Source organism: Acromyrmex echinatior, chromosome 1, assembly GCF_024713525.1.
Source record: "Acromyrmex echinatior isolate Ae372 chromosome 1, ASM2471352v2, whole genome shotgun sequence".
NCBI classification, from domain to species: Eukaryota; Metazoa; Arthropoda; class Insecta; order Hymenoptera; family Formicidae; genus Acromyrmex; species Acromyrmex echinatior.
The window spans coordinates 9,281,939-9,305,665 of NC_141852.1; the positions used below are offsets into that span (position 1 = coordinate 9,281,939).

At 33.6% G+C, this 23,727-nt stretch overlaps 2 protein-coding genes across 4 annotated transcripts in view; one reads left to right on the forward strand and one right to left on the reverse strand.

The window, feature by feature from the left end:
• LOC105146578 (pseudouridylate synthase RPUSD2) overlaps positions 1 to 23,727 on the forward strand; it is a 176,675-nt gene that overhangs the window by 17,522 nt on the left and 135,426 nt on the right. The window lies entirely within an intron of this gene.
• LOC147910945 (uncharacterized) lies at positions 1,415 to 21,846 on the reverse strand. 2 transcript variants are annotated; one of them, XR_015545603.1, is made up of 2 exons: positions 4,027 to 12,286; positions 1,415 to 1,614 (listed from the first exon to the last, which is right to left on the reverse strand). XR_015545603.1 is itself a non-coding variant. In XM_087407614.1 (2 exons), the coding sequence occupies exon 1, from the start codon at positions 19,427 to 19,429 to the stop codon at positions 19,082 to 19,084; it is 348 nt and encodes a 115-aa protein (XP_087263740.1). In that variant the 5' UTR covers positions 19,430 to 21,846; the 3' UTR covers positions 1,415 to 1,614; positions 12,297 to 19,081. The 2 variants fall into 2 exon arrangements, 1 of the variants encoding a protein (XP_087263740.1); XM_087407614.1 differs by lacking the exon at positions 4,027 to 12,286 and adding an exon at positions 12,297 to 21,846.

Below are 23,727 nucleotides of genomic sequence, written 5' to 3' on the forward strand. Positions count from 1 at the left end.
GTTTTTTTCTTACTTTTTTTTAACATTTATCTGAATAACAAATTAAATTGAGAATCTACTATAATCTCCACATACAAATTAATAGTAAAAAATGTCTTAATTATATAAGATTATTACTATTATTAGTATTTTAAATATTTATATCTTTACGCTTTTTTTACTTGCGATTTTCGAGAAAATTTTATTCTAATATGTGTGTTCAATAAATTGATGATTATATCGATTCCAACATTGTTCTACTTTACACATTTGTTCTAAAGAAATAGATTTTTATGTATGAGATGTTAAATTTATCTATATTATACTTTTAATTTGATAAATACATACTTCCGTGTAAAATATGCATTATATATATTTGATATAATTTTCATACAGATTTATAATGATATAGAAAATAGTTTTTTATTTATCAGTACGATGTGCCATGATAGTTGTATGATTACAATAAAATTATACGCTGAATTAAAATAAAAATGCAAAAAGTTACAGCAATGCTCAGAATAATTACTGTCTAAAAGAATAACTGTGTTGCTCATATATAAAATAATACTCGTGTGAGTTAATATAAATAAATAATTCTTAAAATAACAAATAAAATAAGAAATAAACTGTATATTGCTCGTATATAAAATAATATTCATATGAATTAATACAAATAATTAATTTTTCAAATAACAAATAAAATAAGAAATAATATACTGATTCCATGGCTTTCGCCGCTCGATGTTTTCTGCTTTTTATTTCATATTTTTCCGTTGTATTTGTATACAATACGGATACTTGTGAAAACGCGCTTAATTACGATTGCGTGTATTAATTATCAGAATGAGATAGGATAACTTCGGCAAATACGCTGCGCTGGGATTTACGTCGTAAAAATTAGAAAAAATAGAAGGAATGGGAATAATTTTCTCGCAACTACTTTATATTATATTAGTATTGTGTTATGATTTTAGTTTCTTACTCTTAATATTAATAAAATTATTGCGAGTTGAATCGATTTGTCACTATGTTGAGTAGCGTCCCATCATAAATTATAATCTACATAAAATGATTACTGTAGGACGTGCAAAAGACTTAGTTATTTCATAATACATGAGTGTAGAGGAATAGTAAAACATGTTGTATAACAAAATATAAGTACTTTATATTGTTTGTTCTTGTAATCTTTGTTTAGTTGACTTGTATATCCTATCTGTTTGGGATACGGCATTTTTAGCGGGTGGAATTTATTACGCCCAAAGTATACAAAGTGGGCAGATTGAATTCAGTGTAAATATACTAAACGCATTACATGAAATATATACCTCAATTGATAATACACACTCGTAATACACATGGGAAGATTGTAATTATTATTTATTGTGAGGATAGGAGGCTATCGCTAAATAATATCTTATAATTTAACCACATAATATAGTAAACTCTTTAATGTTGCGGATGTATGATACATTGTTCTCGTGAGAAAAATACAAGGACTATATAATTAGTAAGGCGTGTCCAGAGTTGCCAAAAAGAATATAGAGTCACGATCTCGTACTGCCATCTACTTATCTTTAAGATCGTTTCCCATTGGTCTCTGAATCCTAGTAAGATTTATGTCTGCTTGTCTACCTATTAACATAAAAAATCTTACATGTAAACAATAAAAACAACCTCTCACATTTATTACTTCATATACATATTTATCATTCTTATTCCTTAATAAAGCTTTATAAACGCATTTTATAAGTTATTATGTGATTTTATGACTTATTTATATGCATTATTTGTAAATTTTTCATGAGCCCCCCCTACATATCCCCTCTCTCTCTGAATAACCATATATCTCATCCCTATGGCAAAAATACAAAGATTTAAAAAAGTTCACTTTTTTAATACAAAATATAAATATTTCAGATTTCCAATATTTTTTTTATAAGTAGACAAGTACAAAGTTTTTACTGATATAATTCGTTTACTTCAAACATAGTAAATAATACTTAATAAATTAAGTTTTTGATAGGTGCGGCGTATATACCGGAGTTACCCTAATTATATTTTGCACAATACTTTCTCCATTAATCGAATACGATGCACACTTTACATTGCGACAAAATTCCATCGAAATGCATTTGCGAAAATAATGAAAAAAACGAATTTTATTATCCAATATATCCAATCTCGCAAATCAACCTATTAAACGAAATATCAAATAGCGGGAAATTTTAATAAATTACGATATGTAAACGTTGAATTTATGTCGCGCATTATTGGCGAATATAAAATAAGAGTCTAATGATTACGGTATTTATTTAAATCGCTCGATCCGGCATGTATTATTTCGTATTTTTATTCCGAAGGTAACGAGTAAATTACATTTGGCTTAGTTAGAGAAAAAAGCACATTGCAAGATATATTTAATTCTAGTCGTTAAAAAAATTGTTGCAGTTCGTGTAAATATTACGATAAAACAATGATTTATAATTTCCATCTCTTTCCGTTTTGTTTCCATGGAACACACACACAAACACACACACAAAATATCTATATATATATAAATGTATATAAAATAAATTTTACGAGATACTTGATTCGATAACTAGTCAACGTATTTATCGGTAATTGCGGGAGTTAATTAATTGGACTAATAGTAGCTAATTAAAAAATAATCACGTTTAGTATCTCTTTTACTACTTGACATCACATTTCAATGGGTAATGCGATGGCACGCGGAGTGGCTCGTTACTCGCTCTTTGCGCGAATGTCAATGTGGACGCGGTAGCTGGCTTTGCATACCAAAATAAATATCAGGACAATTTCGTGAAATACAAAATATTTTACGTGTATTACGATACATGCCGATACTCCATTTCTCCTATTAATTATCTTTCGAATTAATTATTATTATAATATATAGAATTATATTAATATGTGTTAATATTAACACACACACACACACACACACATTTTGATTCGTTGAATTATACGCTCTAGATGTGTATGTCTAAAAAATATCGAACACCTTGATATATTGAAATGAAAGTATAGATTCATCTGATTTTATGATATTTTACATATGACACATTTTGCATAGGATGTGAAATATAAAAAAAAAAATTAGGTGAAGTAATAGATATTATCTATAATACACGGGAAAAAATTTACTAAATCTTAATACATATTTCTTTGAATAGTGTTAAGTAAACATTTCCTTACAGTAAGTAAATATTTACTAAAAAATTATCAGTTATCAGTTAAATCAAATTAATGATTTTTGTATTAAATAAATGTATGTTTATTTATTTAGTAAATATTTATTTAGAATTATTTTAACAAATATTTATTGAAATTTAATATTTCTTTTTAGTATGCATACATATATGACATATTGGTATAAGAAACTCATTGTCGATTTTATTGTAAATTCTATTTTTAATATCGAGATTCCATTACTTTTTCTTTTCATTTTATTTTTTGGTATTTCGATAAATGTAGTGTTACTGTATATTTTGTTTCGCAAGGTTTTCATCTGTCACGTCAGTACTTCAAACCTTTGTAAAAATCGAGAGATTTAAAATCTGTAACATAGATAGACACACATATGAGCTTTTTTCAAAAATCAATTAATGAAACATGCAGAAAAACAAAACTTAGTTTATATTTCAAGACAAACATCTGAGTTTATGTAGTGAATCTGATTGCAAATACGACGTAACGAATGTCTGAAATTGACTTTAAGATCTATTTACTGTTGGTATCTCAAAGATAAGGTTTTATCTAAGTTTTTCCAACGGAAATGCAATTGCAAATATGTAAGTTTCATAATTAGTATTGCGACGGATGGAAGCAACATCAATAAGATATTGCACAACGAATTAATTGATGTAGCAGAGGGCTAAAATATTTAATAGCGCAGATGGATTACTCCGTTTCGCATGCATATACGATGAAGGAATTGATCGGAAATTGATAGTGCTTGAAAATTACAAACGATCGTAACATCAAATCTAATCGGGCGTTTACAAAGTTATCTTCTATACGTACTTATTACACGTTTGAAAAGATTTGTAGAATTCTTCGGGATAATAAGATATCGTGGAAACTTAGGGAAGCGGACGTAATGACGGTGTGTTTGCGCGGGCATCAGGAGTTCGGACACAAACATATTTTCATTGAACACGTGCCCTCATTACTTCATGAACCATAATTCCGACAATTCCGTGCAAGCATTTTACGAAGCTGAAAATAGCTCTCGCAGTGGAACACGCGTGGCCGTGACTGCTGAATTTATAGAGCTTCGTCGACGGAGTGCCAACTCGAGCATTGTTATCACTCGTTTAACGACTTGTGGGCGAACTTCGCTTTTCATTTTACCGAGAACTCGGTCGTCCGCGATCGTGGATACGCCATCGACATCGTTTATATCCCATCCAGGACGGATACATCAGGAAGAGCTCGATTTCCGCCTCGCTCGGTCCTCCCGCGTATGATCCGCGAGCGTTTCGAAGATTCCGCGAATTTCCGCCGTGATCCGCGAGCTTATATCCAAGTCCTCTATGACTCGATCGATCCACATCATAGATATCTTCTGCTACGAGCATTTTTCTTGTTGACGTTATCGAAAGAGAAAGAAGGAGTATGTGTGTGTGTGTGTGTGTGTGTGTGTGTGTGTGTGTGTGTGTGTGTGTGTGTGTGTGTGTATGTGTGAGAGAGGAGGGGGGGGAGAATCGCATGTTACGTGCTTCGATAATATCATATTGGTCTCCTCCCAAGCGTGACATCGAAAAAGATCAGAGAGAAGTGACGACTACATTAACCACTTTTGCCATGGATAATCCATCAAGAAGTTAATATCTCAGTTGTCGCTGAAAATAAATTGAGAAAAAAGTTTTTGATATATGTGATTCTAATTATGTTATGATTAAGTATTACTATTAATATTAATAATAATAATAACTACATTTTCTCTGGTTGTCTCAAAAAATTATCATAAATTGTAGTAGTTGCAATAATTTTTATTAATAATAATTATAATTGTAGAAATAATGTGGCAAATGAGAGTAACAATGTAGTTATTAAAGCAAATTTTAATATATTGTACATGTATTACATTACAAATTCTTCGGATATATGTTTCGTCCTCATTTAGAGCCATCTTCAGTGAATTTTAGTGAACAAGATAAATCTCATAATTATAATTTATATTTTTCGGTACCAACTACATATATTTATTGATAGAATCATACATATAGTTATTATTATTAACATTGCAATAGCCATTGTCTAATAATAGTAACCTGTAATTATAATTACAAACACCAAACATTTTTCTCTCACAATCAGTGTAGCGCGGCAGGACCAAAAATCGAATGAAATCCGAATAAATTCTGTATTCGCACACATATACATAATATTGTTATATCAAATAATAACAAAATGTATTAAAATATATATAACTGTTTGTTAACAGCGGTTCGGGATTTAGTCGATATCCGCATTCACTGCGTAGAAATGCTACACCACGTATACTTAATCAATTATTTTTCTTCTGCTCGGTATTATCGTCAGGCGACGCTGACAGGTCTGTGAAGAAGCGAGTAAATCAATTTTGTAAGAAGGTAGCCGGCCACGCAGTTTCTCGGTGTACGCAGCCAACGGAACTAATAACGTTCTATCATGAACGCTCGCTTTTGTTTCTGTATAACGTTAAACGGGGAGGTCTCTCACGTAATCGGACGGCCGGGATTGCATGGCGTGGATTCGACATTCTTGTCAGATTTCCGGTTTTTCCACTTTTGTGTTTTCATCTTTTCTTTTTTTTTTCTTTTTTTTATTTCATTTATCCGCGAGTGTGGATTTTGACGCACGAGAGCCGCCAGCCAGCCTCGCGTAAATAGTGAAAGTCGATCGCCCTGATCTCGGTGTGAGAATCAGGTTTCGGTCCAGCAACTCGAACTCTGTGTGTCCTTTTTTTTAATTCTTTAATTTTTTAATTTTCTTTTTTATTTATGTAACAATCCACGTCCACGGAAGGGGAAGGTGTCCGCAGACCATAAAGCGGCAAGAATGTCCTGTGCGCGAACTACTGTTGACCAATTGCTTGGCTGGGAGTTGGGAATTGCATTTTATATACCTACTGAGGTTAGAACGCGCAGGTGTTCCGTAGCGATTGATAAAAAAGAATTCATGCCGTTTTCAAATAACACATTTCTTTCTTATTCTTTTAAAAATTTAGATCGTTATTAACTTTTCGTATACAGGCACACATTTTTATTTATTTCCATAGGCAGTCTAGGTCTTTCTTGACCAGGACAAATTTTTTTACTGTTTTTTTACTCTCTAAAAATCAGTGATTTTAGTGCTACACTTATAACAGATTGTAATTATCAGCAAATATTTACTATTTATTTATTTTATTTGAAATATTTATTTAGATTGTTTGTTAAATCGTTTGGAAATAACGTATTTGATGTAATTATTCTGTGTTAATATCTCGATGGATTGTGAACTTATTTCAATTTGGAAATACTGGTCAATTAAAGATACTGAGAATGCCTTTAATCATAAAATTGCAATGGGTGAATTGTGTTACCGTTTGCAACAATCGAAGTATGGAGAAGGAAGAACATCATCAGGGACATGAAATATTCGAGGACGAAATAGTAAAATCGCCTTAACATAGCAAAAATTTCGAATGGGAATATGTTATAGAACTGTTATATCTATGTTGACGATCAAATCACAAGTTTATTTGTTTTTATAAAATTGTACACTAAGGATGACTCGATAGGAGTTGAAACTTATGGTTATGTTTTTATGTTTTTATGTACTTATAATTTAATTATTAAATTAGGTTGATTTCCAACACTCGTCATCTAGTTGTGACTCGTAGTCTTTGATTACAAAATAATAAAATATTTACTATTTTTTTAATACTTGATTCACTTTTTAGAGATGCTTTAAAAAAAATCTACAAAAATTTAGAACTGTTGTAAATGTTAAAATCTTTGTTCAAAGAATTTATAAATGAAATTTTGCCTAGAGATGACCTCTATGAGAGGTTAATTCGCGGTAATTTTTGTGACTGAATTAGTATACACTTTTTGGAATTTAAGTGGGATAGATATATGTTTATTATATATTGATATTTGGCGAAAGCGAGAAAGAGAGTTCTAGTCTATATAGTCTAATACAGGAATAAAATACAGACCTCGTGTGATATGTATGGTATATACACAGTTTAATTAATCACCCACGTGCGTTCGTGAATAATCTTGTTCTGCTTAATTATTAATGTGCATTTCAAGCTTAGGTGAGATTTAGACGTTGCGGAGTTCGAATGATGCATATGTCACTGTGCGGGAATAATTTCGTCGATAGTTTGCAAGCATACTGACAGCCGTATACTTGCGACGATAATCTAGTTACGAGAAGTTCAACTTATGGACTCGCGTAAGCACTGAATTATTACACGTCGAACAAAGCGAAGGTAGTTCAAAGCTAATTCTAATCATCACCTACATTGGCATTTATACATTATGGCTCGCGCAATGCATTTGTGAATCCAGCAATATATACCGGTTAATAATTGATGCATTTATGCGCGTGTACGTCGTACGTTGAAATTTCATTTTGCACAGCGCCGACAAAGTGCGGAGCGAACCCAATGAACTCTGAAGTGACAGTAATGTGGCGGAAATTGTTTATATTTCAACGCGAGAGATTTGTATTGTTCGTCGATCGGATGAAACGTGACGTAAAATGTCGAATCGGTCAGAATGATTGATTAATTGCGACAATAAAGGGGGGGCTCCGATAGCAATTTCGTAGTGACGTATGAATTATGATCGTCTGTGTCGAAAACAGCGTTCGGCGGTATGTCGGTCAAGATATGGCGCAGTTAATAGGTCATCGCGCGATGGGAACGTCCGTCTGAATTTGTACGAGGCAATCATCTTGGGTTCCCATCGGACCACGCGTGGCAATTACTTTCGCCTAATCGGAAGCCTCGGGTATTCTGTACCTGCGTAATGTCATCCTGATGTAACCATGTCCTTACGTCATGATTCGCTTGCGCAATCTCTCTCTCTCTCTCTCTCTCTCTCTCACTCTGTCTCTTTACAACCCGAAAAAAACAGACCTTGAACTGGAAAGCAACAACGCTATTAACAAATTATGTCCCATAACAGATTTTAAATTTCTTTTCGCACGAAAATAAAAAGTGGGGCTTGAAATGCGGCGAGAGTTTCAAGTTTGTAGGTCATTTTTAGGGTTATAAGTTTACCACGGTTTTAGATTATAAATTTATAATTATCCCTTATTACTGCGTCTGTCCCTTATTAATGTACCTTTTATATTATCTTTAAGTCATAAAGAATACTAGCATAATAAATAAAAAAAGATATTTTTTTTTATTTCATTCTTATTTAGAGTTCTACTTTATTCAAGGTCAAAATCTATTCATAAAGAAATTATTTTAAAAAGTATTTATTACTATTATTTAGTACTTTTTACAATTTTATTTGTCTGGATGATGATTATCTGTTGGATGATGTTAGATATTGGGTCTAAAAAGTATCCGCGGTTTTTAGATGACCCAATATATATATGATGCTTTATTTTTTCGCTGATTTGATCGGTATGATGCCGCAAGTATAAATGAAACGTGAAGATAAAACGTGGATGAATAAATGCGGTATCGTTACGGACGTTGGTCGTGGTAACGACGAATAGATATCCCGGTGCTATGAATATGCCGTATACTAACCGAACCACCGTACTGGATCAAAGGATGTCACGTGTGCTAAATAAATAGCTTCTATACGTATGCCGCAGGCAATAGATATAGCTGCATTGCTAATTCGTCAACGACTGATGCGAGATATTTTCGGTAAAGTACACTTACTTTCTAAAATAGTTTACGACCAAAGGTGATGGGATGGAAACTTCAAACCACGATTTTACAGAAGCTATGATCATGAAATTATGAATTATTATCTGAAGGCAATGCTTGCTTGTGTTAAGTGACGTCTACAATGAGATTTTAAGAGAATCCTAAAAAGTTGTGTATTTTACTGATTATTTTTCAAATAAGTATTTTTTTTAACTGCCTTTGTATAAATGCAGATATGAAAATCCTTTTTTACAATTAAAGTAATAAAATAAATAAATGATAATGTAATCCAAACTGGTCGATTTTACACCAAAAATGACAAAGATTGAAAAATTACAATTGTTATTTGTTATTGGTTTCTCGTAACAGTATTTACTTTATATACAAGTTTTATATTTTATACATATAAAACAATCTTGATTTTTAAGTCATAAGAAATTGCTCCACCACAATAGAATGAAAAAAGAACGATCGGTTGATTTCTTACAGCTTAAGGCTTAATGCTTAAATTTTATGCTTTAAAATCTCATTAACGCCGCTTTAATTTTTATGATAGATAATAAAAATGTATTTTTCTATTACATTATAATATAATTATATTATATTAATTGTAATATATATAATATATATAATTATAATAATGGTTAAAAGTATATTATTACAATGAAAACGTTCAACAAGTGACTTATATTCAATGTAGATCAACTTTAATCTCGGTTTAACTTACTTTTTATCTCCATTCTAATTCCAAGAATTAGGAAAAGATACAGAGTAAATTGAACCGAGATTAAAGTTAATCTACATTTGTAGAAACGGACATAGTAACCGCGATCAAGAATTGGTGATTTGTCGGAGAAGAGAAGACGGCAGTTAATCTGACGCGCTCGACGTCATTAGCTGGAGTTGTCGGCGCTATAATAATCTAGCGAAACGACGCGTGCTCGTCGTCATCGGAAGCCAGCAATCGGTCGGTTGGTCGGTTGGCCTCTCTCTCGATTTCTCACTGAAAAGCAGTTAAGTCTGGATCTTGGATCGTGGCCAAGGCGTTCCAACGACGATCCCCTCTTGTCTCCCACTCTGGTGGTTTCGATTTCTACTGATTATGGGGGAGACGCGTGGTGGCGGTGATGCTGCTGCTGCTGCTGCAAGTACAACTTGGTCTGAAAGCGAATTGTAGAGTGAAAGAGAAGGAGGAGGAATAGGGGGGGGGGGAGAGGGAGATGTCTGGGCGTTCTCAGGGGCAACAGGTACTCACACATTGCCATTAGCTTTTCCGGGAGATAGACCGACCGACCTATCTATCTACCGGGGGTAAGGGGCAAGAGATACCCGGCCACGCCGCCACGTGCTCGTGCTAAATATAACGTCTGTCCAGTGTCTACCTCTTTCCATTGCTCCTTCTTGTCTCGCTGCGCGTGCAGCCTCGACGCGGTCGTGGGACTGTTACCTCTTCCGAGGAAGAGTAGATGTATTTATTTGGCAAATGGCGAAGAAGTGCGCACACAACAGTTTATCCGTATTTTTTTTATTTATATTATTAATTAAACTCCCTTTAGATTCTGATTTTATTGAAACTATGTTAAATTAATTTAATTCAAGGGTATTTTGATAAGTAATTTATACTAAACAATTAATTTTTACAAAATGTGAGATGATGTCGATAGAATTAAATAGTTTCAACGGATAATATTTTCGAATTTGGTGTATATTAGGATCTAAATGGGATATTAATTTGAAATACGTAATATAAATGGGAAATAAAGGTCAAGCTCATGGATCTTTAGTACTTAAATAATTTGTGTAATCTGAAATATTAATGTATTGGTTATATCAGCTTAGACTAGACGACCGTTTCTTCTGCGATTAAGATCGACTATTGAATTCAATTGCACGACAGCTGCACGTGCCGATGTCAATTTCAAATGAATTTTGAACTTTCGTTTTCTTTTTGTCCAAAGGCGGGCACTTTTTGTTAGTAGTGGATGAAACTCATTGTATTTCTACGTGGAGAATAAAAACTTCTGGCGGCACATCGCTACCTCGGCTGAGCACAACGGGTGCGTATTGGATTATCCTGCTGTCCTAGTTCGTTGGTCACGATAAACTCTCTTTGTATGCGATTCTCACCTCGACATGTGCATTTTTCATATTCTCAGCCGTTCAACGCGCTACTCTATTTTCTTTGCACTCATTGTATAATGTATCGTTCCCATTTTTTTCAGAAAATTGTGGTTAAATTCATATTCATAATATGTTCTCAAATATTAATAAATCAGAAAATAATTAATAATATACAATGTACGTTATTAATAATAGTGATTTAATTGGGGCTTGGATTTAAACACACAACTACCTTTAGGTGATCCTTCACATAAAAAAGAATCAGGATTATTCCCGGTATTAAGTATAAAAAATGAAACTGATTTTTATAAAAAATTGTCAAAACGTCAGACTCAATGGTTTAAAAAAAAAGTCATCAAAATTACCGACTCAAAAGGTAGTTTTTTTTAATCCTTTGTGAGATAACCGGCGACCTCATTTGGAGTCACACTCATTTTTTTTGTAAATTGCTTGCCGGATTTTCATGAAACTTGGCTTATAGAGTAATTCGATAATATTTTATTTGAGGTCAAAAATGTAAAATTCAAAATGGCGATCCAATATAGTGGACAGAATTTAAAAAAAAATCTATTTATTATAAAACTCAATTTTAAAGAATTTATTACTGCAAATAAACATTAAATTTTTAGTATTACTTTATTTAAAGTTCATCAATGCTACGTAAACAGTTAGTACTGATTTTCAAATTAAACCCTGATTATGAGTCTCATGAAATTGGAGCCTGCAGATTATCTACTACATTTTTGAAATTCGACATTTTAAGGCTATATTCAAATTCAGTGATACCAATAATTTCTTAAATTTAAGTTTCATGATAATTACATTATTTTTTTCAAATTTAAATTTTAGAATTTTGAGATTAGAATTTAATTTATTGACCCGAAAAAATCCTTAAACAACAATATCTTTTTTGAATTTCTTTGTTAGAAAGCTCTTTCAAAGAATTAAGGACAGAAATGAAATTTTTCAAGTTAAAGAATATATTCCTTTTCCTTTTCAATATTATTTCATTAGTCAATAGTTTTCAAGGTGTAAAATATTCTTTGTCTTAGGAAACTTAATTTTTTAAGTTGTGTCACTTTCAAAGTCTCCTCTTTTGTTATATAAATTATATACATTATATACATTATATACATTATATAAATTCTCGGGTGCGTAAAAAATCTTTGCATTAAAATGAAAGCGTTATCCAGTCATTTACAAAATCATTTCCTATTTCACACGCTTTTTCTTACATGTGCGGGATTGTCATGCAGTTTTAGAGCTTTCGGTAATTTTGATATAATTGAATCACAGGCACCTTTCGTCAAGAGCCTAGGCGACGGGGAATCAGAAGAAGGCGGAGTAGGAAGGAAGAAGAAAATGGCCGTTGGGACGGCTTATGCGAATAACTCGAGGTTGGCACGATCACGTCGCGGCCCTCCGTCCGACTCCATGTTTTCATCATCCTCTCTCCTTTTTTCTCTTTCGCTACTCTTCCCGGTTTCTCCCGTCTGTCTGCCCATCTCTGACATGCCACGGCCAATTTCTGTCCCGCCGCATTTGTCTCTCTTTGCCAATCGTAAAGGCGCTTCATGGAGCCGGCTTTGGAGCTGGCGGCGGGAAGCCTGCGGGAAAAGACACGCACGTGGACTCGGCGACGCGAGACACGGGTGATGCGGATGGATCGTCCGAGGTAAAGAGTACTGCCCAATGCAAAAACCGAATTCCGTCGCGGATGGCGGAATAGCTCGGCACGGTCAACGATCGCGACTCCGATAGCTCGCGCCACGCACTCGCGCCCGTATCGCCGCATCGTAGCGTAGAGACGTGTGTCGCGTAATTCGACCGAAATACCGTGGACAGTTCCTTAATTAAGTTTTACTCGTTGCCAGAGGCACGATGCACACAGTTGCTGTGCCAAGACTAATCCATTTTCCTTCGGATAGAGATCGGAGTTTCAGGAAGTGGATACAGTGATATGAAAATTTTTAGATCCGTGGCTATTTTTTTCTTTTTTTTCATCATGGAAATAGTTTGTAAGAAACGTTTGTGAAATTATTCTCGTGTTGAAACGTGTTCAACAGTCTAGTCTAGTAGTGGGTCCACATATCACAAAATAGATGATTTAGTCAACATAATGTCTCACGAAAGCATATCATCTCGTTAGCTGGTCGTTGTTAACACGTTGTTACAGTGCACGCAACATTCATATCGCGTTAAACGTCTGCGCGTAAATTGTCCTTACGTGAAGGCACAGCCGTGACACCCCGAGACTCGGGTTTTGCTTGAAATATCGCGAACTTCTTAATTAACGTCCTTCACCTGTTGCCAAGCGACACAATATGCTCCTTCAGGTCATTCCAACGTAAATTACGTTCTTACAAAAAAAAAATCTCGTTTGTCTTACTGTAACGAAATTATTTTAAACCGCACACGCATTTCAAGCGAAATTAAAACACGGAATATATTTATGATCGTGCGCCTAACGTTAATTTTTTAAGTACGTATATCACGAATTTTAATTAAAACTCTAGAATATACGCATAAATATATTCTATATATATATATATATATTTTTTTTTTTAATTTGTAATATAAGAAATGTTCTATTCATAATTAGTTATAAAGAGTTGTTATCTACACTAAAAGGACGGTTTTACTGAAGTATTTAAAATTTCAGTTTCACTTGGATAAAAACTTTATGCATTTTTGAGCAGTTACTGAATAATTATAATAACTCTGTTTAATAACTGAGAAGTAATACTATTTAAGATCTCAATTAAGATGTAAAATCCACGATACGTGCAAGAACGTAAGGCAATAAGACGCAAGCAGTAAGCGAATCGGCCAATTACACTAGAGAAGGTTATTGCCTTTAGTTTTTTTTATTATGATTAGCCAATTCGCTTACTGCTTAGATACGTCTTACGTTTTTCTGAGTTTCTGGCTTTTGTTTTGCCTGCAGTATTGCGCACAAAAAGATGCGCAAATTCTGAATCTATTTATTGATCGAAAACAGTACAATAAATGGATTACGCAATATTTTAACTAATAATACTCTATTGAAAAATACGATAATTGGGCAGATTTACAAGTTATTGTATATATTTTTATCAGGAAAACTGCTTCAGCCACTGAATAAAACTCTTACCAAGTTCATTTCCTACGTAATATTGTTACAATTTAAGAATACAGTAATAATGAATAGTAAAGTGAATGTCTAACAAAACTGCATATTTTTCAAGGTAGATACCGATCTGACAATAATTTTATCATGAAAATAATTATATATGATATCAAATTGCTAGAATGTCAAAATCTTTTGCAGCATTGATCATTCATTGCTTGAGATTCCTACGTAATTATTTTGATCTAACAAAATCATTTTCAGATCTGTATCTAACTAAATTTTTAATTAGATACTTCAGCAAAACTATTCTTCCTACAGATAACGTCTCTTTGTACAAGCTTCTTTTTAAAAATATAGATAGGATATATTTATTTGTGCTACATTAAAAAATTTTTATTTACAATTAAAGTTTGTGACACATCTATCTTGAAAAATATCATAATATAACTATATAATACAACTATACAAGAACTTCACATTAAAAGATTCAGTAAATATCTGTTTTTATTAGAGAAAAGTTTTCGCGTTGCACTTCATAAAGCTGACCTATGCTGACTATTATGAAAGATGTACGAGGCTGCTAGCTTATTGCTAATACGGACGAAGCGTAAAGGGTTAAATAATGTAAGTAGTCGCAGTCGTGGGATATCATTATGCCGCGGTGTTTTCGCGGTGGAGACGGTGCATTCGCGATGAAAAATGATGTCTGCTACGTGGCAAGTGAGATACGACGTGGCTGGCTAAAGCGGGCTAAAGAGGACTAAGCTTAAGCTAAGGCGATTCGGTAGTACATCTCTTGACTGCAATGCGGAGCATTGAATTTCCCGACTCGTCGCAACCGGACTGAAATAAAATATTGTGTATTTTATGGTGTTATTTTTAACTGTATCTGCGGACCGTCGTCCAACACTTAATCCGTACGTCCTCAACAAAGCCACCTGAATTATAAATAATACTGATAATGTGGGACAATTCAAGGGAATAAAGAGAGCACTGAATTAGCATTGCCAACATTACGGTCGGTGCGCTTTCGATGTTGATGTAACGTTTGATGTTTTATCGTGATTCGTATATAGACATTATAGACGCCCGTCGATATGAGTGAAATATTTAGGAGCAAAATTATGCACGACGGTTTCGGTACGGAGCTGTAATTAGCTGGAGATGGAAGACGGTGGTACAAATAACTCATGTTTCCCTTGATCTCCGAGACGATTTATTATTTGTTCGTTTACCGAAAGGCAGATCACACGCTCTACATGTATGCAAATATACGAGGTCTTCTATCCCCAATGAAAAATGAATGGATTTATGATATATAATCGTTACAATATATGGTAACTTGATAAATTTTTACGACATAGGAGCTCAGACTTGTATATTGTACATTAGACTTGTATATTGTTGTGTATACTGCTAATTCCCTTATGTACCTTAGTACATCATGCATAAAAGATATTTCCAAAATCTATGTATTATGTGACATAAGGGAATAAATGATATCATATATGTTGCATGTGTTATTGCGTGTGTCGATGTATGTAATCACAGAGTTCTACTCAAGAAACATGTAAAAGTCAATAAAAAATCAAAATGACTTTATTTTGATTTTTAATGTCAAATTCTAAATAGTCAAATTTTGTAACAAAATCATTATTTTGACTTTCTTGACGTCAAAATAAAGTTATTTTAACTTTCTCTTGACTTGGTGTGTTCCTTAAGTATATGATCAGCCTAATAATGAAGTCTTATTCTTATTTTTGTGATTTTTGCCTCCCAGTAGATGTCAATGGAGACAGTACGGCAATAATGAAGTCTATATGCAACCTACTACATGTACACTAAATACGTAACTTATACATGTATTAATATTATTCTCTGAAATCCTCTTAATACCACGCATGCGTATGAATTCAGTACATGCTTTTAAGAGCTATATATTTGAAAACAAAAATGGTCTAGTATATAGTATAGAAGTCTATGTGTAGGAGACGATTTCAAATGTATTGAAGATTTTGTGGGGTGCTTCATGATGACGCACATCCTGTATACATTAGCTACGATATCTCGATCAATTTACTATTTTTGGAATGCAATTATGTTGTACGTCTCAGTGTGCCAGTTTATTGAATGATTGTTTTTTTAATCGACATTCACGCTCAATTTTGCGCGATTTATTCATTGAGGTCGATCGGATGAATATTGCGTGTTTTCATTAACAAAGATTTCTTTAGTCACAATAACCGAATTATAGCCGAGTAGATGAAGTAACCGATATTCCTTGCATAATCGAGGTGTTGGATTGCCTTTATCCATCCGGCAAATAATTGGGTCAAATTTAGATTTATTAAACTCATCTCCTTTTTTCTCGATCGAATTGTTAAATCAGCGTCTCATAAAAGTATCATATATTCCAAATCTTAGAAACGTTGGTAATCGAAAAATTATTGGATTTTCTTCATTTAATGGTTTAACCGGCAACTCTTCCGATAAGATATATGAATGATATTAAATTCTTGAAAAAGAAATGAATTAATTAAAGTGTAATTATCTTCCAGCGCTGCCTTCATGTTAGTATATCCTCTTCCTCTCCTCTGTTCTGATCTCTTTCGATGATTAGATGCTGAATTTCCGGTGCGGTAGGTCATAACAATCGCAGTAGCATCTGGTACCAGCAGAGTCATCGTTATTTTTACGTGAAAACTTTGTTTTCTCTTGATCTCCTTCAAATGAGAACGTCGTGCGAACGGCGGAACGACGACGCGAAACAGACTAGTTCATTTCAAAGGAAACACGTGTCGGCAACGAGTCCCCTAAAGGCTGTCGTAAAGTTTGTCGATAATGAAACGTTGAAACACTAAACACACACTCATTCACCGGGATTTCGACCACGAGCTCGGTTACTTTGATGTACTGTTAACGGTTTTGTTAGTAGTAAAGGAAGCCGCCTAATAAAAACGTGTTATTAGATTGTGAAGTGGACGAGAAATAGACGCGAGACGTTTTTTATTGGTTTTCTTTATTTGTATTACCAAAATGAGCTCGCGAACAGGATCAGTTAACGATTGTCTTCCCATTACAATCATGATACTTTTGATTTTTTTTCATCTCATTGAGAAAATAAAGCAATAAAATATATATGTGGTAATGACACAATTTTATTCATACCTTGAAACGCTTCAGAATTAATTTTTCTAACATAAACAATTCATATGATTTTCATTTGCAATATTTTGCATTTACAATTTATGCATTATAATACATGGGAAAATCCTGTCGCACACACAATTAATTAAAATTCTAATAGATTCAACCAGAAAGATACAAATCAGATACTATAGTTTATAAATCTATCAAACATTCGACGTAGTTGAGTTAAACAGAAATTTAATTACGATAACCAGAATTCTGATTGATATCAAATTTTATTTGTACTTCTTGTTGTAGGACATTTTTTTAGTGTAATTGAATTAAGCACAATTATTCACTTTTTATGTGAAGTTGACATTTAAATTAGTACTATTTAGTTTCATTTTTCAATTTTGATAAAATCAATCGGATATATTTTTCTCTAAAAAGTTGTATGATCCTTAATGACAATTCTAACAAAAGGATTTTTTTGTCATTAAAAAATTTTAATTCTAATTGTTTCGTGGCTTTAAATCTTTTTTTAAATCCAGCATTGTCTCAAAAATACTGGATAATGCTTTAAGATCGAGGAATATTATGATTTAAATTATCTTGATTAAAATAAAAAAATGGTTACAATGTTGTATAACGAAAATGGAAACAAAAATGAAATTTATATCCCAGCTTTGAATTTTTATCTTTTATTTTTATTGAAATAGAACTCATTTCGAAATGTATCAGGAATTCTTTTGGGAAAAGCACTGTATTAATTATTATATTTGATAATGAGATGTTAATGAGAAAACGAGAATGTTGCTTTTATTTTTAATTGTAATATTAGATAGTATCATTTTGATGTATAATTTCTGTAAACGAAACTTTTTGAAAAAATTTTTGGCTGTAAATAAAACATTCCGCTCGATGTAAAGTATAGCGACTACCGGTTGCTACTATGTGTGGAATTTTCGACGTGCACCAAATATGATGGCATCGTTTGCGTGGAATTTTCGCTACACTTGCCAATTCTACGTATGTCGTGTACGAATGAGAGGTTTTGTGAAAATATGAATACCAAGATGTTCTCAGTGATGTTTACAAATATGCTCGATATCATAATATTAATTTATATCATAATAATAATAATTAAATTCATTTATTAAGTACATTACTCTCTCCGCAAAATTGAGTTTATCAAGAAAAAAATCAGAACTGAAAAATGATATGTTCGTCAAAATTTAATTTAAATCGTATCTGTGTGTTTGTCCTATTTACAATATTATCGAGTCTCGTGTGACACTTCGTTCTATCAACATTTTTGCTCGTTGCTCTGCTCTGATTTCGCTTTCTTGCTCAATTTCTGCGTTCTCGCTTGTGAAAATTGCTGCCTTTACTTATTAGCTCACTGCACATTTTTCATTTTATTGTAGTCGTTGGATTATTGCAACACTTCAATTTTTATCTTCTAATTTTTTACTTTTAACGTATTCGCGAATACGTCATGCTGGTCAGCGAGTAGAATGTATTTCTGTGAGTGACGCGATCTTTCTGCATTTCGTTATTTTATTAGTGCGTTTGTACTGCGTTAGTTATGTGATTTTTATTACATTCCTGTAATATTTTCATTGTGTAATAATTTCTATAGGTCACGTCATAATTTTATGTTCAGATCTAACCGTTATATCATTATTGTTTGTTCGTCATTTGTTTCTGCCTTTGTTTAAAGAACAGGCACAGATATAAATAATTATTTTGTTAATTTGCTGCGTGCCTTTGTTGTGCGATTCCTACGCGTAAATACATTCTCTTATTCTGTGTCTAATTTCGTGTACTTTGGTATAAGTCAGTCAACGTGTACTAAATGTAAACGCTTTATTTCGCGTAAGCGCCCTTGCGCTTTCTGTGGCGCTGATAATAGTTCCCCTCCGATGATTGCGTTCCTGTTGTTGCAACTGGGAGTGGGTCGTCGTTGCCTCTACTTGAAGCTGCTGCTGCCTCCTCGGCTGATTGCGTCTCGCAGCCTTTTCTCTTACCTCTACCTGAAAATGACGGAATGCGGTGTCATTCTTCTCAGATGTCTTTTGATGTCTCATCGGAATGATGTCTACTCTAACTAAATCTATCTCCTCTTTGGAGCACAGAATTGCTAGTATTGAGTCAAGACTTAGTCTTCGACTAGATCGTCTCGAGTCCATTCTGGAGACATTTAATGCTGGATGGTGGACTTCGATGAGGTACTTTAACTTTTCGGGAAATGTCGAGAGTGCGACGAATTGACTGACGGCGGCGAAGGATGGCCTATCCGCCGATCTGGTTGCTATGGATGCAAGGCAGATCCTTGAGGAGCGCTTCGCTAAGCTGGAGAGGAAGGTGCGTGCTGGTCCTGCGATTTCTACCGGTGATTTTCATGCCTTGCCGGATGGACTGTCTGCTAGTTTTGAGCGCATAATCAATGAGCAGAGGGACCATGAGCTCATCGTATTTGGTCTACCAAAGGTCTCAAAATCTCTTCAGACAACTGAACTGAGATTATAACAAGAATTTCATCCTCTCTTGTCTCAGTGTTTTCATCGGAGATTGCTCGTGCCTTCAGGATTCCTGGCAGAAATCGTCCTCGTCTCGACTTATTGTCAAATTTATACAATAGCAAGACGCAATGAACTAATCAGGGCTCGTCGGAGGGGTGGATTGAATGCATCTGATGTCTGCGGCTCCTGGCCGGCCGATAGGATCTTTATTTGCGAGCGGCGTCTGAACGGCGCACTTTTACTGAGGCTATCGTCTCGTCGACTGTCGGCGGCGCATGATGCTGAACATGTTTGGATACGTAGGAGGATCAAATATTTTCGCGTCAAGGATAATACGCTCTCGTATTAGCCTCCCCGGATTCACTTTTCTCCATCCTCAAGTCCGTTTCACCCCCGTTCGCTCCCTCTCATGTTCGCTCTCAACATCTGCTAAATCGTGTACAACGTATCCAAAATTCTTATCTCCGCTTCTCCTATTGCGTCCATAAATACGATATATCTCCGTATTACTAGAGATCTGGCTGGCTTAAGATTTGGTAACGTTTTATTCTCCATTTGTGCTGTCTTGTATTTTCTCTCCTTCGCTCCAATACTGCTCTATATTTGCGACGTCTCCTTCAGTTGAACTCTGAACATTATCTTTTTTTAACTCTCTTGTCACCAAATACCAAGATTACTTATCCTTTTCCATATATCGGTCCACTAAGTTCCGTGCCGCTTTCTCCTACACCTCTGTCAAATATTTTAATTCCGTTCTTGATTTAATAAAAACCTCTCCCTCTCTGTTCTCCTTTCGTTCCGCTGCCTCGCGTTTCATCGCGTCACTCACAGTATTTAAACGAGACTGATGTAATTGGTGTGTTTGCGGGTATATGCACGTGTGAGTGTGTGTGTGTGTGTGAGAGAAAGAGAGAGAGAGAGAGAGAGAGAGACAGAGAGAGAGAGAGAGAGAGAGAGAGAGAGAGAGAGAGAGAGAGAGAGAGTATGATTTCAACTATTGGTTTACCTCTTATTGCATTGTTGTCTTATTCTGGTTTTGTTACTGGTAGACTTTGTAACAGCAATTTTGCTGATGCCTAACCATTTGCAAGCTACTATTGTCTATTGTATTTACATTTATGTTAATTATAGTTTATTACATCATATTTTATGTCTATTATTCTGTTAACACGTAGTTTTTTCATATAGCTTTGCAATAAACTAAATTAAATGAAATGAAATTAAATTAAATTAATTAAATGACTAAATGGAATGTTTATATATTTCAATTATGAACTTACAATTATTATATAATAATTTACAACATTTACATTTTTCTATATGCAGCGTGTTTAAAACTAGAATTGTTTATGTCAGCATGTTTACGAACGCGTCCCATTTAATTACTTTTTTTTTTGCGCTAACGTGTTCGTAAAGTGAAGTTCCCTGTACTCTGTACGGGTCGACAAATTTACACTACGTTGGCGTAAACGGCCGCGGCTGTTAAAATGCATCACTTGGTCATCGATTTATCGACAAAAATCGAGCAGCCATTGTTGCACTACGGATGCATATTCGCTTTGGCGTTACTGATGTTTCACTCTTCACCTACAAGCGTTTTTATACTTTCCACGTCGCAGATTCTCTATACCTTATTTAATTTATGTGTAAATTAAAATTGTACACTGTTAAAAATAAAATGTTAATTTTAACTTAAAGCCTTCCTGACTGTGGATTTTCTGAGATATGCAAAATGAGATATGTTAATTTTTATATTCTCAGAAGATTCACTATATGTCTTAAAATTTACATTTTATTTTTAGCAGAGCACACGCACGCACGCACGCACGCACGCACGCACGCAGAGAGAGAGAGAGAGAGATTTTATTATTAAAATTTTACATTTAAATAGTTACGCAGCTTATTTTACAAACATAGCACAATAATTTAATGGCAAAAATTCTTGAAAAATTAATAAAAATTGAAAATCCTAATGTGACAATATTGCATAACACAATAATTTTAGAATTACACAATCAATTGGTCAATAAAAAAATCATATGGAATTTTAGTAATAATAACTTTATTTACACATGTACCGAACTATTAGGTGTTGGAATTAATTCGTAGCGTTTTACAAGTGATGGGAAGTACTTTCATTAATGTATTTTTTAATGCTCATGTGAAATAAATAACATTCTTTCATTAAAAACGCTACGAATTAATTCCAACATCTAATATTATTTGTTTTATTGATTTCACGATTTAAATGATATCAATTTTTATATCTGCTTGGCTGAGTTTGACTTTTAATTATAATATATAACGAATATTTGTCTATATATAATATATATATATTATTGCCCATTTCTATCAATGTAGATTAACTTTAATCTCTGTTCAATTTACCCTTCGTCTTTTTTTAATTCTTAGATTCTTAAAATTACAAAAAAAGATGAAGAGTTAGTTAAATCAAGATTAAAGTTGATCCACATTGGTAGAACGGGCATTGATTTATGGCCAATGTGGATTAACTTTAATCTTAGTTGAATTTATTTTTTTATCTGTTTAGTCTAAAAATTAGATAAGGATAAAGAGCAAATTAAAGAGATTAAAGTTTATCTACGTTAATAGAAGTAAACATTAATCGACTCGTGAATAAACCAAGATCTGATATAATCAAGTCCCTGCAATAATTGTATACGATATCTGTATGCTGCTCGAACTTGTCAGACGCTTTTACTATACATATAAAAGGAATTATTCATTATCTTACGCGACGCTAAAGCTGTTTACGTAAACGTAGTAATTGTAAGTGAGATTGTAATTACAAGAATTGACGAATCACGTTCGAATATGTTCTTGTGATTGATCAATTCTTACAATTACAGCCACTTACATAATTACGTAATTGCTTACGTAATTATAGAATGGGCTCAACGAGTTTATCAGACGAAGTCTATCAAATGAAGTAATGTACGGTAATAGCTACTTGTTCGCTGAAATTAACGTAAAACGAAGTTTCATTTATTAGATAACGTATTCATATCAGTAGCAACCTTTTCGTAACGATATGTGTGCCGTGTTACAATAACAAACACTGAGCGTCGCAACGGCGTGCTGCCTACCGTTGCGAAAACAATGTCACTGTGCTCGGTCACGTTATCATTCGCGTGGCGAGACTGGAATAAGGCAGCGGTATGTGCCGCTCTCCGTTATTTTCTATCGAGACGTGATCGGGACAGGTGTTGCGAGAAACGCGATCACTCCTCACGGAACAGCTAACGATTATTACCATAGCCAATCAAATAACGATATAAGCGATTTGTGGCTGCTTATCGAGATAAACGATTGATAAAAAAGTGAAATAAGAATTTTTTAGCTAATGAAAGGAAATCCTTAATGTTCATGGAAAAACGATGCATTTGTAACTCGTTTACTTACATGGAAAAGTGTCATAACTCTGATAAAAGATGAAATCTGTATTAGAATTGCAGTACTCGAATTTTGAAAATTTATGACATAGTTTCAGAGAATTCATTATAATTGAAAGTATAATATGTGTGTGGAGAAGAAGTAAAGTTATGCATATTCACTATCTTAATTAAAATGCTGTTTCAATTCAGAAAGAATTTAAAAAAATGATACGAACACCGTTTTCATACTTATTCTTTAACGAGATCCTAGATTTGAATGTACGTATCACATCGGTTTAATTGTTTCGCCTATTCAAATTTAATTTGATCAAATTTTATTTTTAAATCTAGAATGCTAAATAAAATATTGATAGATTTAAAGTAATCATGATTTATTACTTTCTTTTAATACATATGTTTTGTAGAATATTTACATCAAATATGAATTTCGGTTGCATATTCTCGAATGCTTGTCGCGCCATTAGTTCTTTATTTAATCATGCAGTATCAGAATAAAAGATTGTTGCTATTTCTAAATTTGTGAGTCTTCAATACGGTATTTCTTCGCAA

Coding starts and splice junctions, on each gene's coding strand:
- LOC147910945 (XM_087407614.1), bottom strand. CDS start 19,429: ATGGACTCGAGACGATCTAGTCGAAGACTAAGTCTTGACTCAATACTA.